General features: G+C 35.8%; 1 protein-coding gene across 12 annotated transcripts in view; it reads left to right on the top strand.

Annotated features, from left to right (window-relative positions):
• Nucleotides 1-22,854, top strand: part of UNC79 (unc-79 homolog, NALCN channel complex subunit) — a 342,891-nt gene that overhangs the window by 141,910 nt on the left and 178,127 nt on the right. For all 12 annotated transcript variants that reach the window (XM_072623539.1, XM_072623542.1, XM_072623545.1 and 9 more), the window contains 2 exons: nt 3,362-3,583; nt 4,698-4,925. In XM_072623539.1, the coding sequence (XP_072479640.1) occupies nt 3,362-3,583; nt 4,698-4,925 (450 nt within the window). The remainder of the gene's footprint in view (nt 1-3,361; nt 3,584-4,697; nt 4,926-22,854) is intronic.

The raw sequence follows: 22,854 nt of genomic DNA, 5'->3' as shown, positions 1-22,854 counted from the left end.
CCAAGGAATGCAGAGTCAGCTTTGGCTAGCTTTTGCTGACATAGGAAGAGGCATTCTCTGAGTTTACTTCAGAGAGAACAAAGAGATTATTCCAAAATTTTATATTAAACATTATCACTACTTTCCCTTCATTGCTAGCCGTTGATGTGACCCCAGAACATTACACATTTCCTATTTTTCTGCTCTCCTCCCTACTTTTTATGTATCCTCTCATGTTGAAATGTAGGCCCACAAAAAAAAGCATTGATTCACCTGTAGTCAGGGTGTTGCTAGGTTCTTTCCATCATGCTTCCTTCCGACTTTTTCACTGTTAGCTTTACCAGGCCTTCATTCTTGTCTCTTTGTGTGCATTTTTTTTTTTACTGGTCTGTTGTCACTTTATTGTTCTTGCTGTTTTAGCTGCTGCATTTATTCCCAGTGTTTCTGTTGTTTAGAGTGTTCAAGAGGCATAATCTCTTCAGTTTTTGTTTTCCTTCTAAAAAAGTTTCAAACTCTTCTTTATTATTGAATGTCCATCTCTTTTTTTCCTGCATGGTTAAGCTCAGATTTGCAGGGTAGGTCACCCTGGACTGCACGCTGAGATCTATTGCTTTTCAAAACACATTGTTTCATTTTCTCCTATGTTTTCTAATCTTATGTTAATTGAATGTCCTTTCCTTTGTATTTAAAGGTCTTTCTCTTGATTGCTTGCAGAACTTGTTTCTGAATTGAATTGTTAAATTTAATCTCTCTATCTTAGAATTTGCAACCTTGGGTTTTTTTCTGGAGGCAATCTGTGAATTCTTTTGACTGGTATTTCACTTTCTGTGTTCAGAAGTTCTGGGCAGTTCTCTTCTATTATTTTCTTCATTATAATGTTAATGTTCTTTTTTTTTGTTATTGTTGTTCAATAGTGTTCTTCTGGGAGAACTTAAGTTGTCTCTACACATCCTGTCTTCAAGACTACTATGTTTTGTTTACATGGTTAGCATAATTTCTTTTAATGTTATTTTTTGTTTCTCTTCTCCTAGGTTGTCCTTCACTTCTGTCTGTTCTTTCCTGGTTTATTGTTCTCTTTTGTTTCTTCAGTGAGGCTTGCCATTGTGGAGTCAATTTTTTTTATTCTGTTTATTAATTTTGTTTTACAGGTCATATATTCTGCTCTCATAATTCTCATTTCTCTTTTAAATCAATCAGGAACATTGTGTTGTGGTTCCAAATTCTCCTTACATCCCATAGAATCCTCTGTCCCATCAAATATTGGATAATTTTCCTTTTTTTCAATATTTGTTCATATATGCCTGAAATTGTTTATTAGATATGGAGGACCTATTTCCTTCTGTTGTTACTGTTTTTTCCTTTTGATTTATCTACTTATGTTCAAGATCTTTGATTTTCTTCTTCCTGAAATACTTGGTAATTTCAGTCTTCCTCCTCCTTATTTGCCCTAAAACTCACTTTCTGACTCTCTCCCTTCTGTGGTTTCTTTGGGAGCTTGGTCTTAAAGCATATCAGCATCCTTTTGTGCTGGGCAATTCATGTTCTCTAGCTTAGGACTCTGCCCAACCTGACTTTTGGGAGGTCAGAATTGGGTCCAACTAGATATTGTGCTCTTTCCCTTAGTCTTGGTTGAGGACTGCACAGCCTCCCACATGCACAGTGCCTTGTCCTGCTCCCTCTGTTCCTCATTTTTTTATCTGGGACCAACAGTTTAGAGCTTTGCAATGCTGGTGCTTCCAGTTTGCACCACCCAGCTGGCTTTTGTTCCTGAAGAGCTATGACCAAGCTGGCTGTTGAGGCCCAAGCAGACTGCTGTATCTTGGATCCAGGGTCTCTGTGACACTGGAAAGAAGCAGGAAGGACTGGGATACGGGGTTATTTTTATTGTGAACCTTGGTTGGATCCTTGGGTCTGCTAGAGCCTCATTGCTAGTAATGTGGGAGGTGGTGAAGGGGTGCTGAGTGAACCCAGGATCAGTAAGCATTAGTTCATGCGTTTTCAAGATTGTTTTTGATTAACTTTCTTTTGGATTCTGGGTGTCCTAGACCATGGGTTCAGTTTACTGGCATGGCAGTGGTATTACTGTCCAGGTTTCACAGGCATACAACAATGAAGTCAGCACAATGACTCTGTAAATTTTCAGTTTGGTGGGCTTTCAAGCCTTCCCAGTCATCAATGGAGTGAAACAGGGTAGTGTATTTGCTCCCATGCTTTTTAGCATGAATTTTTCAGCCATGTTATCAGAAGCCTTCATTGAGGATGAAAACGATATCAAGGTCAACTACCGCACTGAAGGTAAACTATGTAACTTGAAAAGGCTACAAGCCAAGACTGAAGTGGAGTTTGTGCGTAATTTTTTTGTTTTGTTCACGCTCTGGATAAGTTTGCAGATGGTTGTATACTCAATGCACCCTCTGAAGGTGAGATGCAGCAAAGTATAAAATGATTCTTTGCTGCTTGTGCTAATTTTGGCCTAACAATTAACACCAAGATAACATAGGTCCACACCATCCATATGTGGAACCATCAATTACAACAGATGGAGAAATTTTGAATACTTTGGACAAGTTCACTTACATTGGCTGTATACTTTCCAGGAGTATACACATAGAGGATGAAGTTGACACGTGTATTGCCAGAGCTAACTCAGTGTTTGGGAGGCTCTGAAGGAAAGTGTGGGAGAGAAGTATTAAGCTGTTGCTTACTTAACTTAGAAGTAGAAGAATGATTCTTTACCTATTTTTTCAAACAATTTATGTAATTCTAGAATTAATTATTCTTTTGATACAATTCATGTGTAAATCCATCTGGTCCTAGGGTTTTTTTTCCCTTAGGGATAACCCTAAATGCTCTCATTTGTGGCTTGTTCAATTTTTTTAAAGTCTATTTTTGTTTAATTTTATTGAAATCTATTTCCTGTTCTGTTCATCTAGGCTATTTATATTTTTATAAATATTCATTCATCCATTTCATTTAGATGATCAGTTTTATTGGTATATGACTTTTATCTCTTCTTCATTGGCTGTGAATAAATTAATTTAATTTTTAAATGAATTGGGTTTGAAAACATTTATGTTATTTACCAGAGGATTAGAAGAGCATGATCATTGAAGGCTTTTTATTATTACCTCACATTTATATAGTATTACAAAACTCTTTCACAGCAGTTCTAGGAAGTAGGTAGTGTAAGCATTATTATCTGTTTTGTAGATGAGGAAACTGGAGCTCAAAGAGTTGAAGTTACTTGCCTGAGGTCACATAGCCAGTTAAGTGTTGAACCTGGGACTAGAGGCCAACCAGAGCTTTTGCTTCCAGTCCCAGGACTCTTTTCACTAAACTGAACTGATTGTACTCAATGAAGTCTCATAATTCTTTCCCATAGGTGAGTGTTGCCTCTGATCCTGGTCGCCGAGTTCAACACCATATGTTAAGCCCATTCCCCAGTCCTTTCCAGAGCCCTCTTCGTAGTCCCATGCGCAGTCCATTCCGGAGCCCTTTCAAAAACTTTGGACACCAAGGAGGAAGGACTATTGACTTTGATTGTGAAGATGATGAAATGAATCTGAATTGTTTTATTCTCATGTTTGATCTCCTACTGAAGCAGGTACTTGAAGTGAAAGCTTTCCTTCAGTTTACTTCATTTTCATTCATTTTATCATCATAAAATCATAGACTTACAGAGTATGAAGAGATCTTAGAGGTTATATAGGCTGACTTCAGTTCCTAAATTCTTTCTGTAGCATCCCTGGCAACTAGTTCTTGTCTTCCTTGAATAGTGTGAATCCTGTGCCTATTAAACACTTTGTGTGGCCAGGAACTCACTGCCTCACAAAACAGTTCATTTGATTATCATTATTAGGAAATTCTTCCATTATTGAGCCAAAATTTACCACACTGTTGCTCATTACTTGTCTCTGAGGCCAAGTAAAACAAATCAAATTCCTTTTCTGCATGGCATTCACCAAGGACTGATCTCAGACTCTGAATTGTTTTCAAAACAGAACTTCCAAAAGTATTTGAAACAATAGCAGCATCACTGAAGTGAAATCTGAGTTTCTCTGGGCCTCTTTTCCCACCTCCTTAAAAGGAGGGGGTTGTAAAATGAACCTATCAAGCTGACTACCTATAAGGACAATGCTCATTTAAATACTCATGCTCTGTTTAATATTTCTGAACTTCAAAGATTAGTGTTTTCATCATCATTGCAGATGGACTCTGTTCCTTCAATCCCCACCTCACCCTGTATTAGTACTAGGTATTCATGAGTTTCTGTGAGCAAAGATAATTCTCACTGTCAGCTAACCTTCCAGTGAAAGGCCTCTCCACTCTGGGCTAGGCTGGTCTTCAGATGACACACAGTTTGTCACTGGTTCCATACTCAAATCTTTCCAACTGGGTAGGATCTATTAGTACTTATTCTCTATTAGAATAGTTTCCAAGAGCCTAGGATCACTTCAATATCATAGTGAGTCTGTTTGTTTAAAAAAATCTTTGTCATTACTCTTAGTCACACATTGCTTTGGTGTTATTTTACCGTAAATCCCCAAATCAGTTGTCATGGAAAAGAACACACGGTACCCTGTTGTAGACAGCTATGTGTTAGATCTTTGAATAAGGATTACACAGGATACCGGTAGGTAAGGGCTGCTGCTGGGGGAGCGTGCAAAAATCATTAGGCAAAATGACAAAATTCCTTCCTTTCCTCTTGTATCCTGCAGATGGAGTTACAAGATGATGGAATCACCATGGGCTTAGAAAACAGTCTGTCTAAGGACATCATTTCTATTATAAATAATGTCTTCCAAGCCCCCTGGGGGGGTTCTCATACTTGCCAGAAAGATGAAAGAGCTATCGAGTGCCACTTGTGCCAGTCAAGCATACTTTGCTATCAGCTGGGGTGTGACCTCCTAGAACGACTGGCTCCCAAAGAAGAAAGCCGGCTAGTGGTAAGCAGCTAAGGAAAGGCAGTGGCTCTAAAGTTCTATCTCGTGAACATTTGCTTTGTTCCTTGTAGCTTAGAAAGCACTATTATATTTGATACATCATTTGATCTTCAATTAAAATTCATTTTAATAATGATTAAATTGCATAACAATTCAGAAAATAGTATACTTGTCAACCCAGTAATGAGAAATGTCCCCCCAAAAATGTATGCAGAGCACCATAGAGAGAGATTTAGGTAAGACATGGTCTTTGCTCTCATGGAGCTTACTGCCTTATTGATAGGTATGTGTATGTTTGTCCTTCGTTGCCGAAAAAGATCGTGCCATCAGAGAAATAATGACATGACTTGCACTTGACTTTGTTTTGAGTGAGGGAGGGCTGTTGCAGGTCACCAGCCTCACTTCTCCTCCAGAGCCATCTGAATTCAATGATGAATCCATCCTAAATCCATCAGGATGACTGGAGATGACCCAGGATGAGGCAATTGGGGTTAAGTGACTTGCCCTACTCACAGACAGCTAGTGAGTGTCAGGTGTCTGAGGTAAGATTTGAACTCAGGTCCTTTTGACTCCTGCACTGGTGCTCTATCCACTGCACCACCTAGCTGCCCTTGGAAGCAATGGGTAGATATTGAAGAGAGGAAGATTTAGGCTCAATATAAGGAAAAACTTCCTAATAATTAGAGCTATTAAAAAGTAGAATGGGCTTTCCCAAAGGTGGTGGCCTCCCACAGGTTTTCAGGCATGGGATAGAGATGAGTTTTTGCCAAGGCTGTTTCAGAGGGGAGTCTTGTTCAGGTAAGGGTCTCTTAAGGCCTCTTCTAATTTATATTCTATACCTTTGTCAAAAAAGAAACTGACATGAAGTCATCTTGACTAAATCTATCATTGTTTCTTTTCTAAAATACTTGCAAACTAATATGCTCTAGAATTTTGCCATAAATTTAAGTAATCAGGCAAAAACAAACTAATATTTCTTATATTTTTCATTTGACAGATTAGAATAATTCAAAGCATGCAAAAACTCAGTTTTGTTTAATTATAATTTACAAAGTATCTCAAAACAAACATATGGTGCAAAATTTTCTAGTGATAAAATAAGTAGGCTGACTTGCTTACTAGGGGGAAAGTAACTATCAGCCCAGTTTTGAGGTAACACTGGTATTCAAAGCCCTTTCCCTCCCCTCCCCCACTACATTTCTAGTCTTTTTACATCTTATGCACCCTTTACCTACCATGAACTCTGCAATCCCATGACATTAGCATTTTTGCTTTTCCTTGAACAAGACAATCGATCTCCCAACCCCGGCCATTTTCAGTGGCTGTCCCCCTGTGCCTAGAATTTCTGCCTCCTGCCTTCTCTGACTTCCTTCAAGTTCCAGCTAAAATCCCACTTTCTTTGGGAAACGTTTTCCTATTCCTTTTAATTTCAGTGCTTTCCATCTGTTAATTATTTCAATTTAGACTGTATATCGTTTGTATGTATTTGTTTGCATGTTGTTTCCCCTTTTAGACTGTGAGCTCCTTGAGAGCAGGTACTATTTTTAACCTTTCTTTGTATCCTCAGTGCTTGACACAGTGCTTGACACATAGTAGGCACTTGATAAATCCTCAGTTTCCTCTTCTGGAAAGTGACGATAACAATAGCACCTATCCCACAGAATTATTGTGCATATTACATATATGTATATAGTTATGTATACATATGTATACATATATGTATATATAAAACATATAGAATGACAGTATGTAAATGCTTGCTATCAATAAGGTAACACGAGACATATAACTAATGTGCATGATAAGGTGCAAATGAAATGTTGTATGAAACGTTCACAACTATTTTGTGCAGCTTTTATTTTACAGATGGAAAGTCAACTTTTCATAGTGATAAGTATTAGTCTGGGAGTCAGGTTCAAGTTCTGTCACTGAAAGAAGAATACTGATTTTGGAGTCAGAGCATCTGGGGTTTAAATTTAGGGTTTACTGTCTAACGTTTAATCTCTTTGGCCTCACTTTCCTCGTCTGTAAAATGAGACTAGATGACCTCTGAGGCTCCTCCTTGCCTTAAATCTGAAAATATTAAACTAACCATATGAAAGGTCACTTAGCCTTTCAATGTCTCAGGTAAGGTTTGTCTTTTTTTTTTTGATCACCACTATCTTTTACTTTAAATACTTTCCTTTTTATTATGAACTTAACAAATAACAACAAACATGAATATTTTCCTTTACAGAGAACAGAAGACAAAAGAATGTTAAATCATGAATCTTCACTATGAGCAGTTTGGTTTTTATATTTTAAATTTAACATGGTAATTCCCAACCTGCTTCTTTGTATCTCCTTCCTTTTGTTCTCTTCTGTTTATTTCTTTTTAAAAAGTATTCATTAACACACTCTTCTGTCTTTTTAAAGTATTAATATCAGTGAGTTCTTTCCTTTTTACCCAACTCTAATCAATCGTCCTCAAATGAAAGCTTTTTTGAAAAATAATTATAGTCATTCAGTGGAAATTCAAACATTAACTGTCTCTGAAAATATCTCACTCAGAGCCTCTATTCCATCATCTCTCTGCCGAGAGTTGGAAAGCATAATTTATTATCATCTTTTGGAGTCATTATTAGTCATTGCTTTCATGTAGTCATTAAGTCTTTCAGGAATTGTTTTACTTTACAATATTGTAATCATATAAATTGTTCTTTTGGTTTTACTTCCCTCTGAATCAGTTCATAAAGTAGTCTGAGATTTCTCTGAATCAATTCCTTTTGCCACTGCAGTAATATTCCATTACATTCAGAAACCATAATTTTGTTTTTGTTCAGTTATTCCCCAGTTGATAGACGCTAGTTTGTTTAGAATTTTTTTCATACAAAAAACTGTTACTATACATATTTTGCACAAATTAGTCCTTTCCCTGTCTTTTATTTTTTGGGGTTCATGACAAGGATCACTAGGTCAAAGGGTATACTTAACTTAGTGAATTTCTGGTTTTAGCTCCAAACTGTTTTCAAAATGGTTATCTTCAGATATCTACCAATAGTCTGTTAGTGTGCCTATCTTCTTGTAGTCCCTCTAACTTTTATAATTTTCCTTTTCTGTTATCTGAAGGATGTAAGGTAGAACTAAAGAGTTGTTTTAATTTTCATTTCTTTTGTAGATTGGCATATTAGTACATTTTTTCATATACTTCATGATAGCTTGCCTTTCTTCTTTTGAGAGCTGCGTGTTCATATCCTTTGACCATTTATATATTGGGGAATGGCTCTTATTTTTATATATTATGTCAATTCCCTATTCATCATTAATATAGGACCTCTATCAGAGAATTTTGCTGTAAAAATATTTTTACTTTCAGTTAACTGTTTCCTTTCTAATTCGATTGATATTATTTATGTGAAACTTTTATGATTTTATGTAATCATATTGTCTATTTTATTGTCTGTGAACCCCTCTATTCCTTTTAGCTCAATAACTCTTTCCTTGTACATTATTGTAAAGAATATCTCTTTCCAAGCCCCTTTAATTTGTTTATTATATGTTCATTTATAATTAGGCTGTATATCTATTTGGATCATATTGTGGCATACAGTATGAGATATTCGTTTAAACCTGTCACACTACTTTCTGATTTTCCCCATGGTATTTGTCAGATAGTGAATTATTACTCCAGTAGTTGGAATCCTTGGTTTATCAACTAGTATATTGCTATATTTGCTTACTTCTGATTATTTTTAATTTCATAAAGTTTATCTATTCCTTTTATCAAAGTTTCTATTTTTAAATGAATGGCAAAGAGTTTTGATGATTACTGCCTGTAGTATAGTCTGAGATCTGGAATTGCTAGGATATCATCCTTCCCACTTTTCCCCATTCGTTTTATTTTTAAAAACAAAAAAATTATATTGGTATCTTTTGTTTTTAATATAACATATTCTCTGCTTTGTTTCTTCCTTTCTCCCTCCCAGAGAGCCATTCTTTATAATAATGAATTTTTAAAAAGGAAGGAAAAAAGTTCCATAAAACTAACCAACATATCAAAAAGTTTGATGTCATAATTATATATGTTATATGTCACATATATATTATGTGTAATATTTCAATGATCCCTTCCCTTCTACAAAGGAAGAGGGGATGTATCTTCTCTCTGGGGCCAAACTTGCTTATTATAACTTCACAGCATTAGTCTTTGATTATTTTGTTACTATTGTTTTTCTGCTTTCCACTTAACATTATTATAGCTATCCTGTATATATTTTTTTCTGCTTACTTCACTTTGCATCAGTTCACACCTATTCTCATACTTCTTTCTATTTACCATGCTCATAATTTTTTACAGAATAGTCATATTCTATTACATTCATGTCATTAAAAAAATTTTTTTCTCTAGTTACATGTAAAAACAATTTTTAAAATTAGTTTTGTGAACATTTTGAATTCTAAATTCCCTCCCTCTCTCCCTTCCCTCTTCATTGAGAAAGCAAGTAATTTGATGTAGGTTATACATGTGCAGTCGTGCAAAACATATTTCCGTGTTAGTTATGTTGTGAAAGGGAACACAGACCAAAAAAAAAAAAGAAAAAACCTAAGAAAAATAAAGTAAAAAATATGCTTTAATTTGCTTTCAGATTCCACCATTTTTTTCCTGTGAAAGCAGATAGCAATTTTTACTATAAGCCCTTTGGAATTGTCTTAGATCACTGTATTCCTGGAAATAGCTAAGTTGATCATTGTACAATTTTACTGTTACTGTGTACACTGTTCTAGTTCTGTTCATTTCACATCAGTTTATGTAAGTCTAGGTTTTTCTGAAATCAGTCTGCTTGTTATTTCTTATAGCACAGTTGTATTCCATCACAGTCATATATGACAACTTTGTCATTCCCCAATTGATGGGCATCCTCTCAATTTCCAATTCTTTGCCACTACAAAAAAAGCAGCTATAAATATATGTACTTATAGGTCCTTTTCCTTCTTTTCTTTTTTTAAATCTCTTTGGGATCTAGACCTAATAGTGGTATTGTTAGGTCAAAAGGTATGTTTTGTTTTATAGCTCTTCAGGAATAGTTCCAAATTGCTGTCCAGAATAGTTGAAGTGGTTCACAACTCTACCAACAGTGTTTTAGTGGCCCAGTTTTCCCATATCCCCTCCAACATTTATCATTTTCCATTTCTGTCATGTTAGTCAATCTAATGAGGGTGAGGTGGCACCTTAGAGTTATTTTAATTTGCATTTCTCTAATCAATAGAGATTTAGAGCATTTTTTTTATGACTGTAGATAGCTTTGATTTCTTCATCTGAAAATTTCCTGTTCATTTTCTTTGACCATTAATTAATTGCGAAATGACTTGTATTCTTATAAGTTTGACTCAGTTCTCTATGTATTTGAGAAATGAAGCCTTTATCAGAGAAACTTGATCTGAGAATTTTTGAGTCATGATTATTGTGTATTTCTCTTCATGCTAATTTTCCCCGTTTATCTTTCCCTCTCTTCTCACCCAGTTCCTCCTCAAAATTGTTTTTGACCCACTGCCTCCCCCAGTCTGCTCTTCCTTCTATTAGTCCTTGCTTCTCTTATCCTCCTCCCCTTTTACTTCCATGCAAGGTAAGAGATTTCTATGTGCCACTGATAGTATGCGTTATTCCCTCTTTGAGCCAATCTTGATGATAGTAAGGTTCAAGCAATACCCATCAACCTCCCCCATCTTCCCCTCCACTATAAAAACTCTTTTGTACTTTTTTATGTGAAATAATTTACCCTGTTCTTCTTTTCCTTTCCCTTTCTTTCAGTGGATCTCTTTTTCTGACCCTTTAATTTTATGTTTTAGATATCCTATCACAGTCAAATCACATTCATACCTTCTGTCTATGTATACTCCTAACTGTCCTAATAATAATAAAGCTGTTAGGAGTTATAAGTATCATATTCTGATGTGGGAATATAAACATTAATTAATTAATAAAAATTAATCTTATTGAATCTCTCATGATTTTTCTTTCCTTTTTACTTTTTTATGCTTCTCTTGAGTTTGGTATTTTCAAGGCTAATTTTCTATTCTGCTCTTATCTTTTCATCAGGAATGCTTTGAAGTCCTCTATTTCATTAAATATTCAATTTTTCCCTGAAGTTTTGAAGTTTTTTTTACTTAGTTTTGCTGGATAGGTGCTTTTGATTGTAATCTAAGTTCCTTTGCCCTCTAGAATATCATATTCTAAGCCCTATGATCCTTCAATGCAGAAACTGCCAAATCTTGTATTGTCCTGAGCATGGCTCCAGGGTATTTGAATTATTTTTTTCTGGCTGCTTGCAATATTTTCAGTTTGACCAGGGGTCTCTGGAATTTAGCTATAATATTCCTATCACTTTTCATTTTGAGGTCTTTTTCAGGAGGTGATTGGTAGATTCTAGTTCTAAGCCATCAGGGCAGTTTTTCTTGATAATTTCTTGTAATATAATGTCCAGGCTCTTCTTTTTATCATGGCTTTTAGGTAGTCTAGTAATTCTTAAATTATCTATCCTTGATCTGTTTTCCAGGTCAGTTGTTTTTCCAATGAGATATTTCATATTTTTTCTTTTTTTTTTATTTTTTGTGTTGTATAATTGTTTCTTGATGTCTCATGGATTCATTAGCTTCTGCTTGTCCAATTCTAATTTTTAAAGAATTATTTTCTTCAGTGAGTTTTTGTACCTTTTTTTCTATTTGGCCAATTCTGCTTTTTATAGAGTTCTTTTCTTTGGTGGTCTTTGTGCCTCTTTTACCATTTGACTTGTGCTATTTTTTTAAGGTGTTACTTCAGTATTTTTTTTGTGTGTGCTTCCTTTGACAAGTGGTTAACTTTTTTTCATTACATTTTTGCATCACTGTCATTTCTTTCTTCAGTTTTTCCTATACTTCTCTTATTTGATTTTAAAAATCCTTTTGGAGCCCTTTCAGGAATTCTTTTTGGGCCTGAGACCAATTCACATTTTTCTTTGAGGCTTTGGATGTAGGTGTTTGGACTTTGTTGTCTTTTTATGAATTTGTTTTGACCTTCCTGTCACCATAGTAACTTTTTATGGTCAGGTTCTTTTTTTGCTGTTTGCTTGTTTTCCCAGCCTGTTTTTTGACTTTGAACTTTATGTGAACGTTGGGCTCTGCTCCTGTGATAGAGAAACCACTACCCCAAGCTTCTGTGTTGTATGTGTGTGCGTGTGTGTGTGTGCGCGCGCGCACGGGTGCTCTTGTGCTATCAATTTCAGAGCTAGTTATGAGGGTCTGGAAGTTTTCAGTCCTTTGAAGGTGACATGATGTAAGGAGACTTGTGGTCATTGCTCTCCTGGCCTGTGCTATGGTATATGAGTAACCACAAGCACTCTTTTCTTCCCTGAAATTGTGACCAGAGTACCTGCTCTAGTGCGCTAGTGTTCCTTCTTGCCCTGAGATTATTACTGGAACCATTTATGGGCAATGTCCTTCACCCACTGCTAGCAAAGAGTCCCCTGTAATCTCCAATCCCCTTACTATCTGTAGTCTGAGAATTTTGGAAACAGCTGCTGCCATTTCAGTCACTTTCCCAAGGCCTGCTTCTAGGTTGTTGGGGTGTGGCCTGCCCAGGCCCAGCCTGTGTTGGTGTGGCCTGTGCTGGCCTGTTCTTTGCTGTTACCCTGTGAAACAGATTTTTCCTCTATATCTTGAATCTGATACTTATCAGAGATGTTTGATACAGTTTCCCCCCTGTTAACTGCTTCCCTTCTAATCCTAGTTCAATTACTTTTGTTCATGCAAGAGTTTTCATTGTCATATAATCAAAATTATTTCTTATTTTTAGTCTCTTTCTATCTACTTACTCTTTCATACAGGCATTCAATTACCACTGTCCTAGAATTTGTTCTAAGTGTTGGACTACATCTTTTTCCCCAGTCCTCAATGGAAAAGCTCCTTGAAGGCTAAGACCAATATCCTTTCCACCTTTGCATCCCCAGTGTCTCATATAGTCTTTGTATATAATAGACCCTTATTAAACTTTGAGTTACATTGAGTTCCTGACTCCAGGATTTTGCACTGAAAGTTCCTCCTGTGCCCTGAATGCTCTCTCACATCACCTTTCTCTCTTAGCATCCTTCAATTTTTCAGGGCTGAGCTCAGGAAAAAAAAAAGTTTTAAAAAGGAATGTTTCTTATACTTTCAGTCTTTTTAATGCTCCCTTTATGATTAACCTCCCAATCTACTCTTTTTCTTATCTCTTTCTCTTCTCTTTCTGTTCCCATCTGTTTCCCTTTAGATTTTAGTTTTGCTGTATCAGAATCTGTATGCATAGGTATATAGGTGTATATCTATCTGTTCAACCTTTATTTTGATAAGGGTGAGGTCATGCAATGCTTATTCCTCTCACCCCTTCCTACATATTTGCATACTAATTTTCTTGTGTATCTCCCTTATGTTTATGGTCATGGATCCCTGTCCTCCAACCATTGGCTCTCTTCCAGCTCAGCCCTCCCTGCCATCTTACAGGAAACATCTCCTGTGAAGAAGGGGCCAACCATACCCACCAACTGCCCATGACAGGTGGGCCAACCTAGCTGAAGCAGGGAGAGATGGGAGGCTATATATACCTGGCAAGTTGAACCATCACCATCACCTTGTTCACCATCTCCCCTCAGACCTTGATGGAAACAGGGACCTGAACTCAAGAGCCTTTGGAATTAGCAGTGCTTGCAGCACAGTGCCTATAGCCATTATTCTGGGAAGCAGTCCTTGAGCAGCCTAGTAAATGCTCTGCAGTTGTTCTTATCACATTTATTGAAACCCTAGAAGTTTCTTATCACCAAAATCCTTGACAAATTTAGTATCAGAAACTAGTATGATCTTAATAATTGGAAATAACATTAAAGAAGAGACATCACCATTTGCTTTGCCACTGCACTTTAAGGACCATAGGGCCTTTCCATTTGATTTGCAGTTGGAACCTTCCATGTATATGGTTTCTCCTATTAGAATGTGAGCTCCTTGGGAGCAGAAACTGTCTTCCTTTCCTTTTTTGTATCCCCAGTACTTAGCACAGTGCATTACACACAAATGTTTCCTTCATTCATTCAATCAACAAAATAGTAAATTCCTTCTCCTTCCTCACTTCTTCCCTACTGTTTTCCTTTTTTTTTCCTCGTTATTTTATTTCCTTTTTAAAAATCAATGTATGGGCAGCTAGTGGTTCGGTGAATAGAGCACCCATCTTGAAGTCAGGAGGACCTGATTTCAAATCTGCCTTCAGACACTAACTAGCTATGTGACCCTGGGCAAGTCACTTAACCCTGGTTGCCTAAAAAAACAAAAACAAACAAACAACAACCACATTGTAGTGATCTATAGTCTGGGAGGAGCCAAGATAACAGAGTGGTAAAGAGTAGTGCAGCTGTGATTCCCATAGCAAAACTTCTCTAAATCGATATAGAAAATGTATCAGACTGAATCCTGATGAGGAGATTCAGAAAATGTCAAAATGGGTCAACCCAGCTTGGTATAGGAAGATATACAGGTAGAATTACAGGCATTGAGAAATAAGGTAGGCTAGGAGCCATGTGGAGTACCTGGGGAGGGGCTACGTGCCAGGGCAAGAAGACATCTCAGACTTACACTAGGGTTCCACCTGACCCACGCTGGGGCAGTGTGATAAGGATAGCTTTGTCATCTACTGTCCAGCTCTGAGTCACAGACTCAGTATATACACTTGGGTGACATTTTAAGGTAGGGAGGCCCTGGGCAGTGCACTGAGAAGGGAAGTTTAGCTCAAAAACAAGCAAACAAGCAGTAATAGAAGCTGGAGCTTACATTGTTGGCATTCTAAACCAAAAGAACTTTCTACCTGGCTTATAGGGACTGAATTCATTAGCAGGCTCTACTTTCCTAGACACAAACCTAGGTCAGGAAATTGCAGAACTTAAATGAGAGTAGCAGCAAATAGACTTTGCCCTGAGTCAGATTCCTCTAGGAACACTGAAAGCTTGCAGGTCCCCAGCCTTTTCTCTGACATCCTAGAAAAATACAACACTCAGTAATCATGAAAGCAGCAGTAGGACCAGCTCAGGCTTTCTCTACAAAAGTGTGGCAGAGCCCAGCCCTTACATCAGGTTCAAAGTTAGGAGGTAGAGTAGAAAAATGGACAAACAAAAAAGAGTATCACAGTAACAGTCTGTTATGGTGGCTGAAACAATCAAGACACAAACACAAAAGAGCAAAACTTCTACAAACAGTGGCTCAGAGAAAAACGTAGCTTGGATACCGACTCAGCCTTCTTGGGAGAGATGAAGCAACAGTTAAAACAAAATTAAGATGTTTTTATAAATAGAATGAAAGGACTTGAGGAAAAATTTAGAAAAGAAATGAGCCATGGAAGAAAAAGTGGAAAGATAATTTAATTAGGGAATTAACTTAGTAAATTGTACTTGGCACAAGAGGTACAAAAACTTGTCCAAACAACAAGCTACCTGAAAATCTGAAGGATCAAATAGAAGTCAGTGGTTCTGTGAGGCAGTAAGACATTTTTAGTGTTTGTTTAATTATTAAATTTAAATTGAAATTCAGTTAATTTGTTTTTACAAAATTCAAAGGCTTAAAAATAGAAGAAAATCTAAAGTATCTTTAATCAACAACATTTAATCTGAAAAACAGATTGAGGAGAAAAAAATTTAAGTATCACTGCACCATTTGAACATCATAACAAAAAATCCTTAGACATCCTATTTCAATAAATCTTAAAAGAAAACTGTCTAGATCTCTTAGAATAAGAGGACAAAGTGAAGATTAAAAAGAATCCAGCAGTCACTTCTTGAAAGAAATCCCAAGATGAAAACTCCTAGGAATGCCATAGGCAAAATCCAGAGTTTCCAAGTTAAAGAAAAAATACTGCAAGCTTCCAGGAAGAAAGAATTCAAGAACTGAGGCACCTCGGTTGGAATCACAAATAATTTAGCAGCCAACATTATAAAGGAAAAAAAACTTACAATAAAATTTTCCAAAAATTAGAGGATATAGGCTTATAGCTAAGAATACCTTATGCAGCACAACTGAGAATAATGCTACAGGAGAAAAATGAATTTGTAATGAAAATATAGGAATTCCTGATGAAAAGACTTGAACTATATAGAAATTTTCAAGTTCAAACACCATAAAATAGTAAACACAAAAGAGCAATAATAAAGGACTAAACAAGGATAATTTGCTTACATTCCCAAATGGGAAGGTAATAAATTGGTCTCCTCAGAACTCAGTGATCATTAGGGCTCATAGAGGGAGTGCAGTTAGAGAAGACCTCCCAGTGGTTCTGTTATGTCTTGATGATCTTAAGAAAAGAGTAGGAAAATAAAGGGAAGAAAAGTTAGGGAATATTATTTCACATAATAAGTGTGCACAAGTAGATGACTGTATAACTGAGGAGGGCAATGGGGGACAGCAGCTGACACTTGAACTTCACTCTTATCTGAACTGATCAAAAGAAGGAAGTTTTCAGATATACATTTCAAATAGGAGGAAAAGGGGAGAAGGGGTCAGGGATTCAGGGTAAACTGAGGGAGGGATTACTTCTAAGCAGAACAAACTCATGATGCATAAAAATGTTTTAGATTCTTTGAGGTGGCAAAGAATTGGAAATCTGAGGTGGGTACTCGTAAACTGAGGAATTGGATGAACAAGTTATGGTCTACACATGTGATGAAATGCTATTGTGCTGATCTCTATTTATATGAAAACTTCTGGTATATTCACAGTACATTTTCTTCTTGCTTTTTTATTTTTTTTAGTGGACACATTTTAAATAATATTTTGTTTTTTCTCAATTATGTGTAAAGACCATTAAATTCATTTAAAAATTTTTTTGAGTTCCAAATTTTTTCTGTTCTTTCCCCTTTTCCTTCCCTAAGATGGTAAACAATTTGACATTGTTTATATATGTGCAATCATGTAAAACATATTTCTACATTAATCATGTTGTAAAAGAAGAAACAAACACAAAGGGAAAAAACCTATGAAAAAAATAAAGTGAAAAAATAGTAGATTTTGATCTGTAGTCAGACTCCATCAGTTCTTTCTCTAGATATGGATAGTATTTTTCATCATGAGTCATTGGGAATTGTCTTAGATCATTGTATTGCTGAGAATAGCTAAGTCATTCACAGTTTATCATCATACAGTATTGCTGCTACGGTATGCTTGTTCTTCTGATTCTATTCACTTCCTTTTGTATTAGTTCATGTAAGTCTTTATAGGTTTTTCTGAAATCAGCCTGCTCATCATTTCTTATAGTACCACAACTAATTCAGCCATTTCCCCATTAATGGGCATCCCCTCATTTTCCAATTCTTTGCCACCACAATAAGAGCTGCTATAAATATTTTTGTACAAATAAGTCCTTTTTCTTTTTTTTTAAATCTCATTTGGATACAGACCTAGTAGTGATATTACTAGATCCTAGGGTATACACAGTTTTTTTGCCCTTTGGGCATAGTTCTAAATTACTCTCCAGAATGGTTGGATCAGTTCACAACTCCACCAGCAGTACGTTACCGTCCCTATTTTTTCATATCCTCTTTAACATTTATCCTTTTCCTTTTTTGTCATAGTAGCCAATCTGATGGGTGTGAGGCAGTATCCCAAAGTTGTTTTAATTTGCATTTCTCTAATCAATAGTAATTTAGTTATATTTGGATTTAGATAGATACTTTTATGATGTGAAAAAATCCTTTTATACTTATGCTTTGTTGTTTTTTCAAACTTAAATAAGTGTTGTAGTTGGTCAAAGGTTTTTTATACTTCTATTGAGATAATCATGTGGTTTTTGGTGTATTTTTAAAAATATAATTAACTGTGTTGATTGATAGGTTTCCTAATATTGAACTTTTCTTGCATCCCTGCTTTAAATTCTACTTGATCACAATGCATGATTCCTGGATAAATCTCTATAGTTTTTTTAAAACAAATTTGAATCAATATTCATTAATGACATTAGTCTATAATTCTTTGTTTTACCTTTGGGTGTTAGGACTGTATTTGGCTTATGAAAGGAGTCTGGTAGAGAGCTTTCTCAATTTTTGAGGAAAATTTGAGTAGTACTGGTACTGCTTTTTAAAAGTTTGATGAAATTCTGTGAATCCATCAAAATCAGGAATATTTTCTTTGGTGTTGTATTTCAGAGTTTTTATTCATTTTTGAGCTTTTTTTCATGGATGTTGAAAGTCCTCAATTATATTAAAGGTCAGTTTTCCCCCTCTAGAGTTATACTTAAATTTACATGGTAAATTATTCTTGATCTTTATTTTTTACCTTTTGTAATATTGTATTGCAAGATTCTTTCCTTCATATTAGTTTCTGCTGAGTTTTATATGACTCTGACGGACTTCTGTGGTCCTTGAACTCTTTCTGGAGGCTTTTACTTTTACTTGGAAGCTCTGGATTTTGGTAATGGCATTGCTAGATGTGGTCACTTTGGTCTTTCAGAAGGTGACTAGTGTATTCTTTTTATTTTTGCTTTGTCAACTAGTTCTAATAGATCTGCATTGTGATCTTCCTTTATGGTCTCTTGAAATACGGTATCCAGTTTTTTGGGGCAGAAAGTTGGTAATAGTTTTTTGGGTAGTCTATAAAGAGTCTAAAATTACATCCTTGACCTGTTTTTTAGGTCGATTATTCGTGATACTTATTATGTTACTTTTTTCAGTTTTTTGATTTTGTTCTAATTTTTTGTTATCTCATGGAGTCAGTGAATTTTGTTTATTCTGCTTTTATTATTTTGAGCAATCCAGTACTTTGATAAAGTTTTCTACCTTTTATCCTAAGCTATTTATTCTTCTTTTCATTTTTTCCTCCCAACTTCTAATTTCATTTATAATTTCATTTTTATCACTTGTTTCATTCTTCCAGCCGCTTATATAAAAGTCTTGTAGTCGTGACTTTTCCCCCCAGAGGCTCTGTAGTTATTAAGGAGTCACAATCTTTTGTTTTTACTTCTTGGATTATTCTCAACATGTAGTATTTCTTCACTGGAGTTGATGCTTTCAGTGAGGAGGCTATTGGAATAACATAGGTGAGGGGTAATGAGGAACATTGAGATTAGAGCACAAACTAGGGTGGTGACCTTGTGAATGGAGAGGAGAGAGATTTGAGAGGTGCAAAGATAGAATAAATAGGACTTTGCTTATGATTGAGTATGGGGTAAATGAGGGGTAAGGAAGAGTTGATGATGATTTTAAGTTTGCAAACCATGTCCTTGACAAAAACAATAAAGCTGAAGAGAGGTAGAAGTGGGAAAAAAAATGAGTGTTTTGACATTGAATTTAAGATACAACATTGAGTTAGAAATGTCCAGTAAGTTTTTTGTTATATGAGACCTGGACTTCTAGACCTGGGAGTAAGCTGTGCTGAGGTGATAGTTAAACTTATAGAAATTGATGAGATCCCCAAGAGAGAGTATAAAAAGAGATAATAAATGAGGACTTGAAGCAGAGCTTTGGGGTACCTACAGATGTAGAGGGTTGGACATGGATGATAATCCAGCAAAAGTAACTGAAACATGGCAAGACAGATAGAAGGAAAACCAAGAGAACAGTGTTATGAAAACTTCAAGAAGACTGTCTTGGAGAAGAGAGTGGTCAGTAGTGTCAAATGCTGCACAAATATGGAGGAGGATGGAGGAAAGACTGTCAGTTTGTGTTGTGGGTCAGATCTGGTCTAGCAGTTCACTCTGATAGGAGTAAATAAAACTATATTTATAAACCACCTAGCATTTAACAAAAAAGTGATTACTAAACAGTAGCATGGAAAGAATGCTAAGCAAGGATGCAACATTGGTTCAGGTAGACATAACTAATCCTTTTCTCCATATAAAAAAAATCAGATTAGAAGGGTCTGTTGGATAAGTAAGTTACATTGACTCAAATGGCAGTGGAACATTCATAAGTCTAGGGAATCTAGGTTAGGCTTTTTATGCCTTAGGTGATCAGGAAGCTCCATGAACAGTTCTAGCCTTAATCTTTTAATCAGATTTCTTGCTTCAAAAGTCTAGTCTGAAAAGTCTTTAGAAAAGCGTTGAGGGGAGGTGAAGACAAGTGCAGTCAGCATTTTTCTAAGGTTTTTGCTGTGAAAGGAAGGAGAGATATAGGATCAGAGTTTGAGAAGATGGTTGAATCATATTAAGTTTTTTTGGGAAGAATGGTAGGGAGATTTGCTTATGTTTGTAGGCATGGAGAAACAGTATTAGAGAGTGGGATGACTATGGGGTCAAGATGCTGGAGGAGATGGGAGGAGATGAGTTCAAAGTCACAAATAGAAAGTTGGGCCTTGACAAAGAGAACAGAGCAAAGAATTAGATGTGGGATGTGAAAGAGTTTTGAAGTATAGAATAGAGGCAAGAGGGAACCTTGGCCTTTATTTTCTCAGTAAAGTTTTCAGTAAAGTTCTCTGCTGAGAGAGAGAGGGAAGCTGGCTAATGGGAGAGGTTGAAGGAATGAAGAAAAGTTTTTGAATAACCATTGTGAGCAGTATAATTGTAGTATAATAATATATTATAATATATAACATATATTGCCAGATAATATATGTTGTATATTATAACATATGATATATATAATATAATAGTATACACATAACATCCCATATCTATAAGTATATATATAATATATAATATAATAGTATAATGGAGACTTGGTTAAAAAAGAGTAAAAGATTATATTATAGCAAGGCAGGCCCTACTGAAATTAGGTATCATAAATTTTCAGTAGATCCAGCCATTATAAGTATGTGACTTTCACAGCTGAGCAACACATGAGAAAGAATGGTGAAAGTAGATAGTGGAGGTTAGGGTTGGGCACAGCATTAAGTTGCAATAACATAAAGGATCCAGAGTAGGTCAGCCCATGAGACAAGACTGGGGAAGAAAGTAAAAGCATCATAAGGGTGATGACCAGGAAGAACACTGAAGGATAGAGGGACTGTCTATAATGATAGAGGTCATTATAAAGAAAAGACTCATTTTCACAGTAATGAAATACAAGGGAAGATGGAAAGATAGAGGGTTATAGTTAAATAGAGGAATTTCTTGCTCATGGAAATGGACCATCACCAAAGGGTAGAGACAGATAATATGTCAATCCCTGTATGTAGTTAAATTGGCTTTTTATCTGTTCCTTACACATGTAACCCCACATTACATCTCCATGTACTTTCCTCACAACTGTTTAAGGTAGGCATGAATATTATTACAGTTAACCCTTCTATATTGTGGGGGTTAGGGACATGGCACCTGGAAAATTCATGTAAAATTTTTTGACCCTGCTTTTATACCAGAGAAGTTCTAATTATTATGGTATTAAAAGATGAAATATGTTCATATTATACAATACTATGCATATATTTTATGCATTTATGCATTTCTAAACTTTTTCTGTGTCATTTGCTGGCCTTCTCATGTTGTCTGCAGCTTCTATAAAACTCCCCCCCCCCAAATTCCCATTTAATTTTTTATTTTTTCCTGCAATATGTCAAAATTGTGATGGGAAAAGTCATAATATGGAAGTGATAATTGTATTCCTATTTTATAAATAAGAAACTGAGATTTAATGAAGTTGTGAATTGGTCAAGTCACATTAATTGGAAGAGCCAAGATTTGAATCTAGGTCTTCTGGATTCCAAATCTAGGAGAATGCTGGATGGCCTGGGCCTTCCAGTATTAGGGAGATGAAAATTTTTGGCTGAGGTCATCATCATCATCATCATTTGACTTCAGGGAAATTCTCTTCTATGTCAAACTGCATAAAATATTTTTACAGTTGGTTGACATGATTGGTTAATAAGTAAGATCCAAACAGGACTGAGTTTCAGCTAAACTGAGGAATTTGTATTTGGAGGACTTCATTTCCTTTATTAACAACTCCTGTTCTAGGTCACATCACTACTATAGTACTTTGTTTCATCGATCTTATCAGTTGGCCATCAACCAATCCTTGCTAAAGTGTTAACTAGTAAGGAATGTTTTAGATTATGAGGATCCTTCCTGTGTCTGTTTACATTTTTTGAAAGGACCCTTGAATATGGAAAAAAATCTTTAAAACCCAGAAGAATCAAGCCATGACGATGGATGGAGTGAAAGGCAGTGGGATTGAGATATTTGAGTGGAGACTCTGCCTAGTACCAACTCAGATCTTACTAAGACTGGATTAATAGGAATCCAATTTTTTGTCTCTTAGTTAATATTCTTTGCTTTCCCATTGTTTTCCCTAGTATATTCTGACTTACATTTAGAAGAGAGCACGATTATATAGAAAGAGCACTGGTGGTTACAAAAAACAGAAACAATGGGTATCCATCAATTAGGGCCTGTTTGAAGAAATCATGCTATTTGAATGTAATGGGATATTTTTGTAGTACAAGAAATGACAAAATGTGAATAATAAAGAGAAACTTAGTAAGATGTATATGAACTAATGTAGATCAAAGTAAGCAGAAACAAGAAAACTATTATTACCAAAATGACCACAGTGATGGAAAGGACAACAACTCTAAATACATCATAATTCATATAAATGCATTCATGATTCCAGAGGAGCGAGGATGAAACATACCTCACTCTTCTTGGTGGAAATAGTAGAGTAAGGCAAATGCTTTCCTACATGGTCAATGCATGAATTATTCTCCTTAACTTTCTTAAAAGGGAGAGTTCTCTTCAACAGGATTAGTGACAGGAATACAAAGGAAAGCATCAGTGCATTAATTTTTTAAAATGATCTTGGTCAGAGGACTTGAATTTGAGTCTTGACTATGCCTCTCAGTGGTTTGGCCTTGGGCAAGTCATTTTGCTACTGAGCCTCAATGTCCTTATCTGTAAAATGAGTGTAGTTATATTCATCCCTGTGTCATAGGAAGGGAAGCTAAGTGGTGCAATGGATAGAGTGCTAGGACTGAAATCAGGAAG

Source organism: Notamacropus eugenii, chromosome 7 (genome assembly GCF_028372415.1).
Source record: "Notamacropus eugenii isolate mMacEug1 chromosome 7, mMacEug1.pri_v2, whole genome shotgun sequence".
Classification (NCBI taxonomy): Eukaryota; Metazoa; Chordata; class Mammalia; order Diprotodontia; family Macropodidae; genus Notamacropus; species Notamacropus eugenii.
The sequence above is the reverse complement of the archived record's forward strand: the minus strand, read 5'-3'. Positions and strand labels throughout refer to the sequence as shown.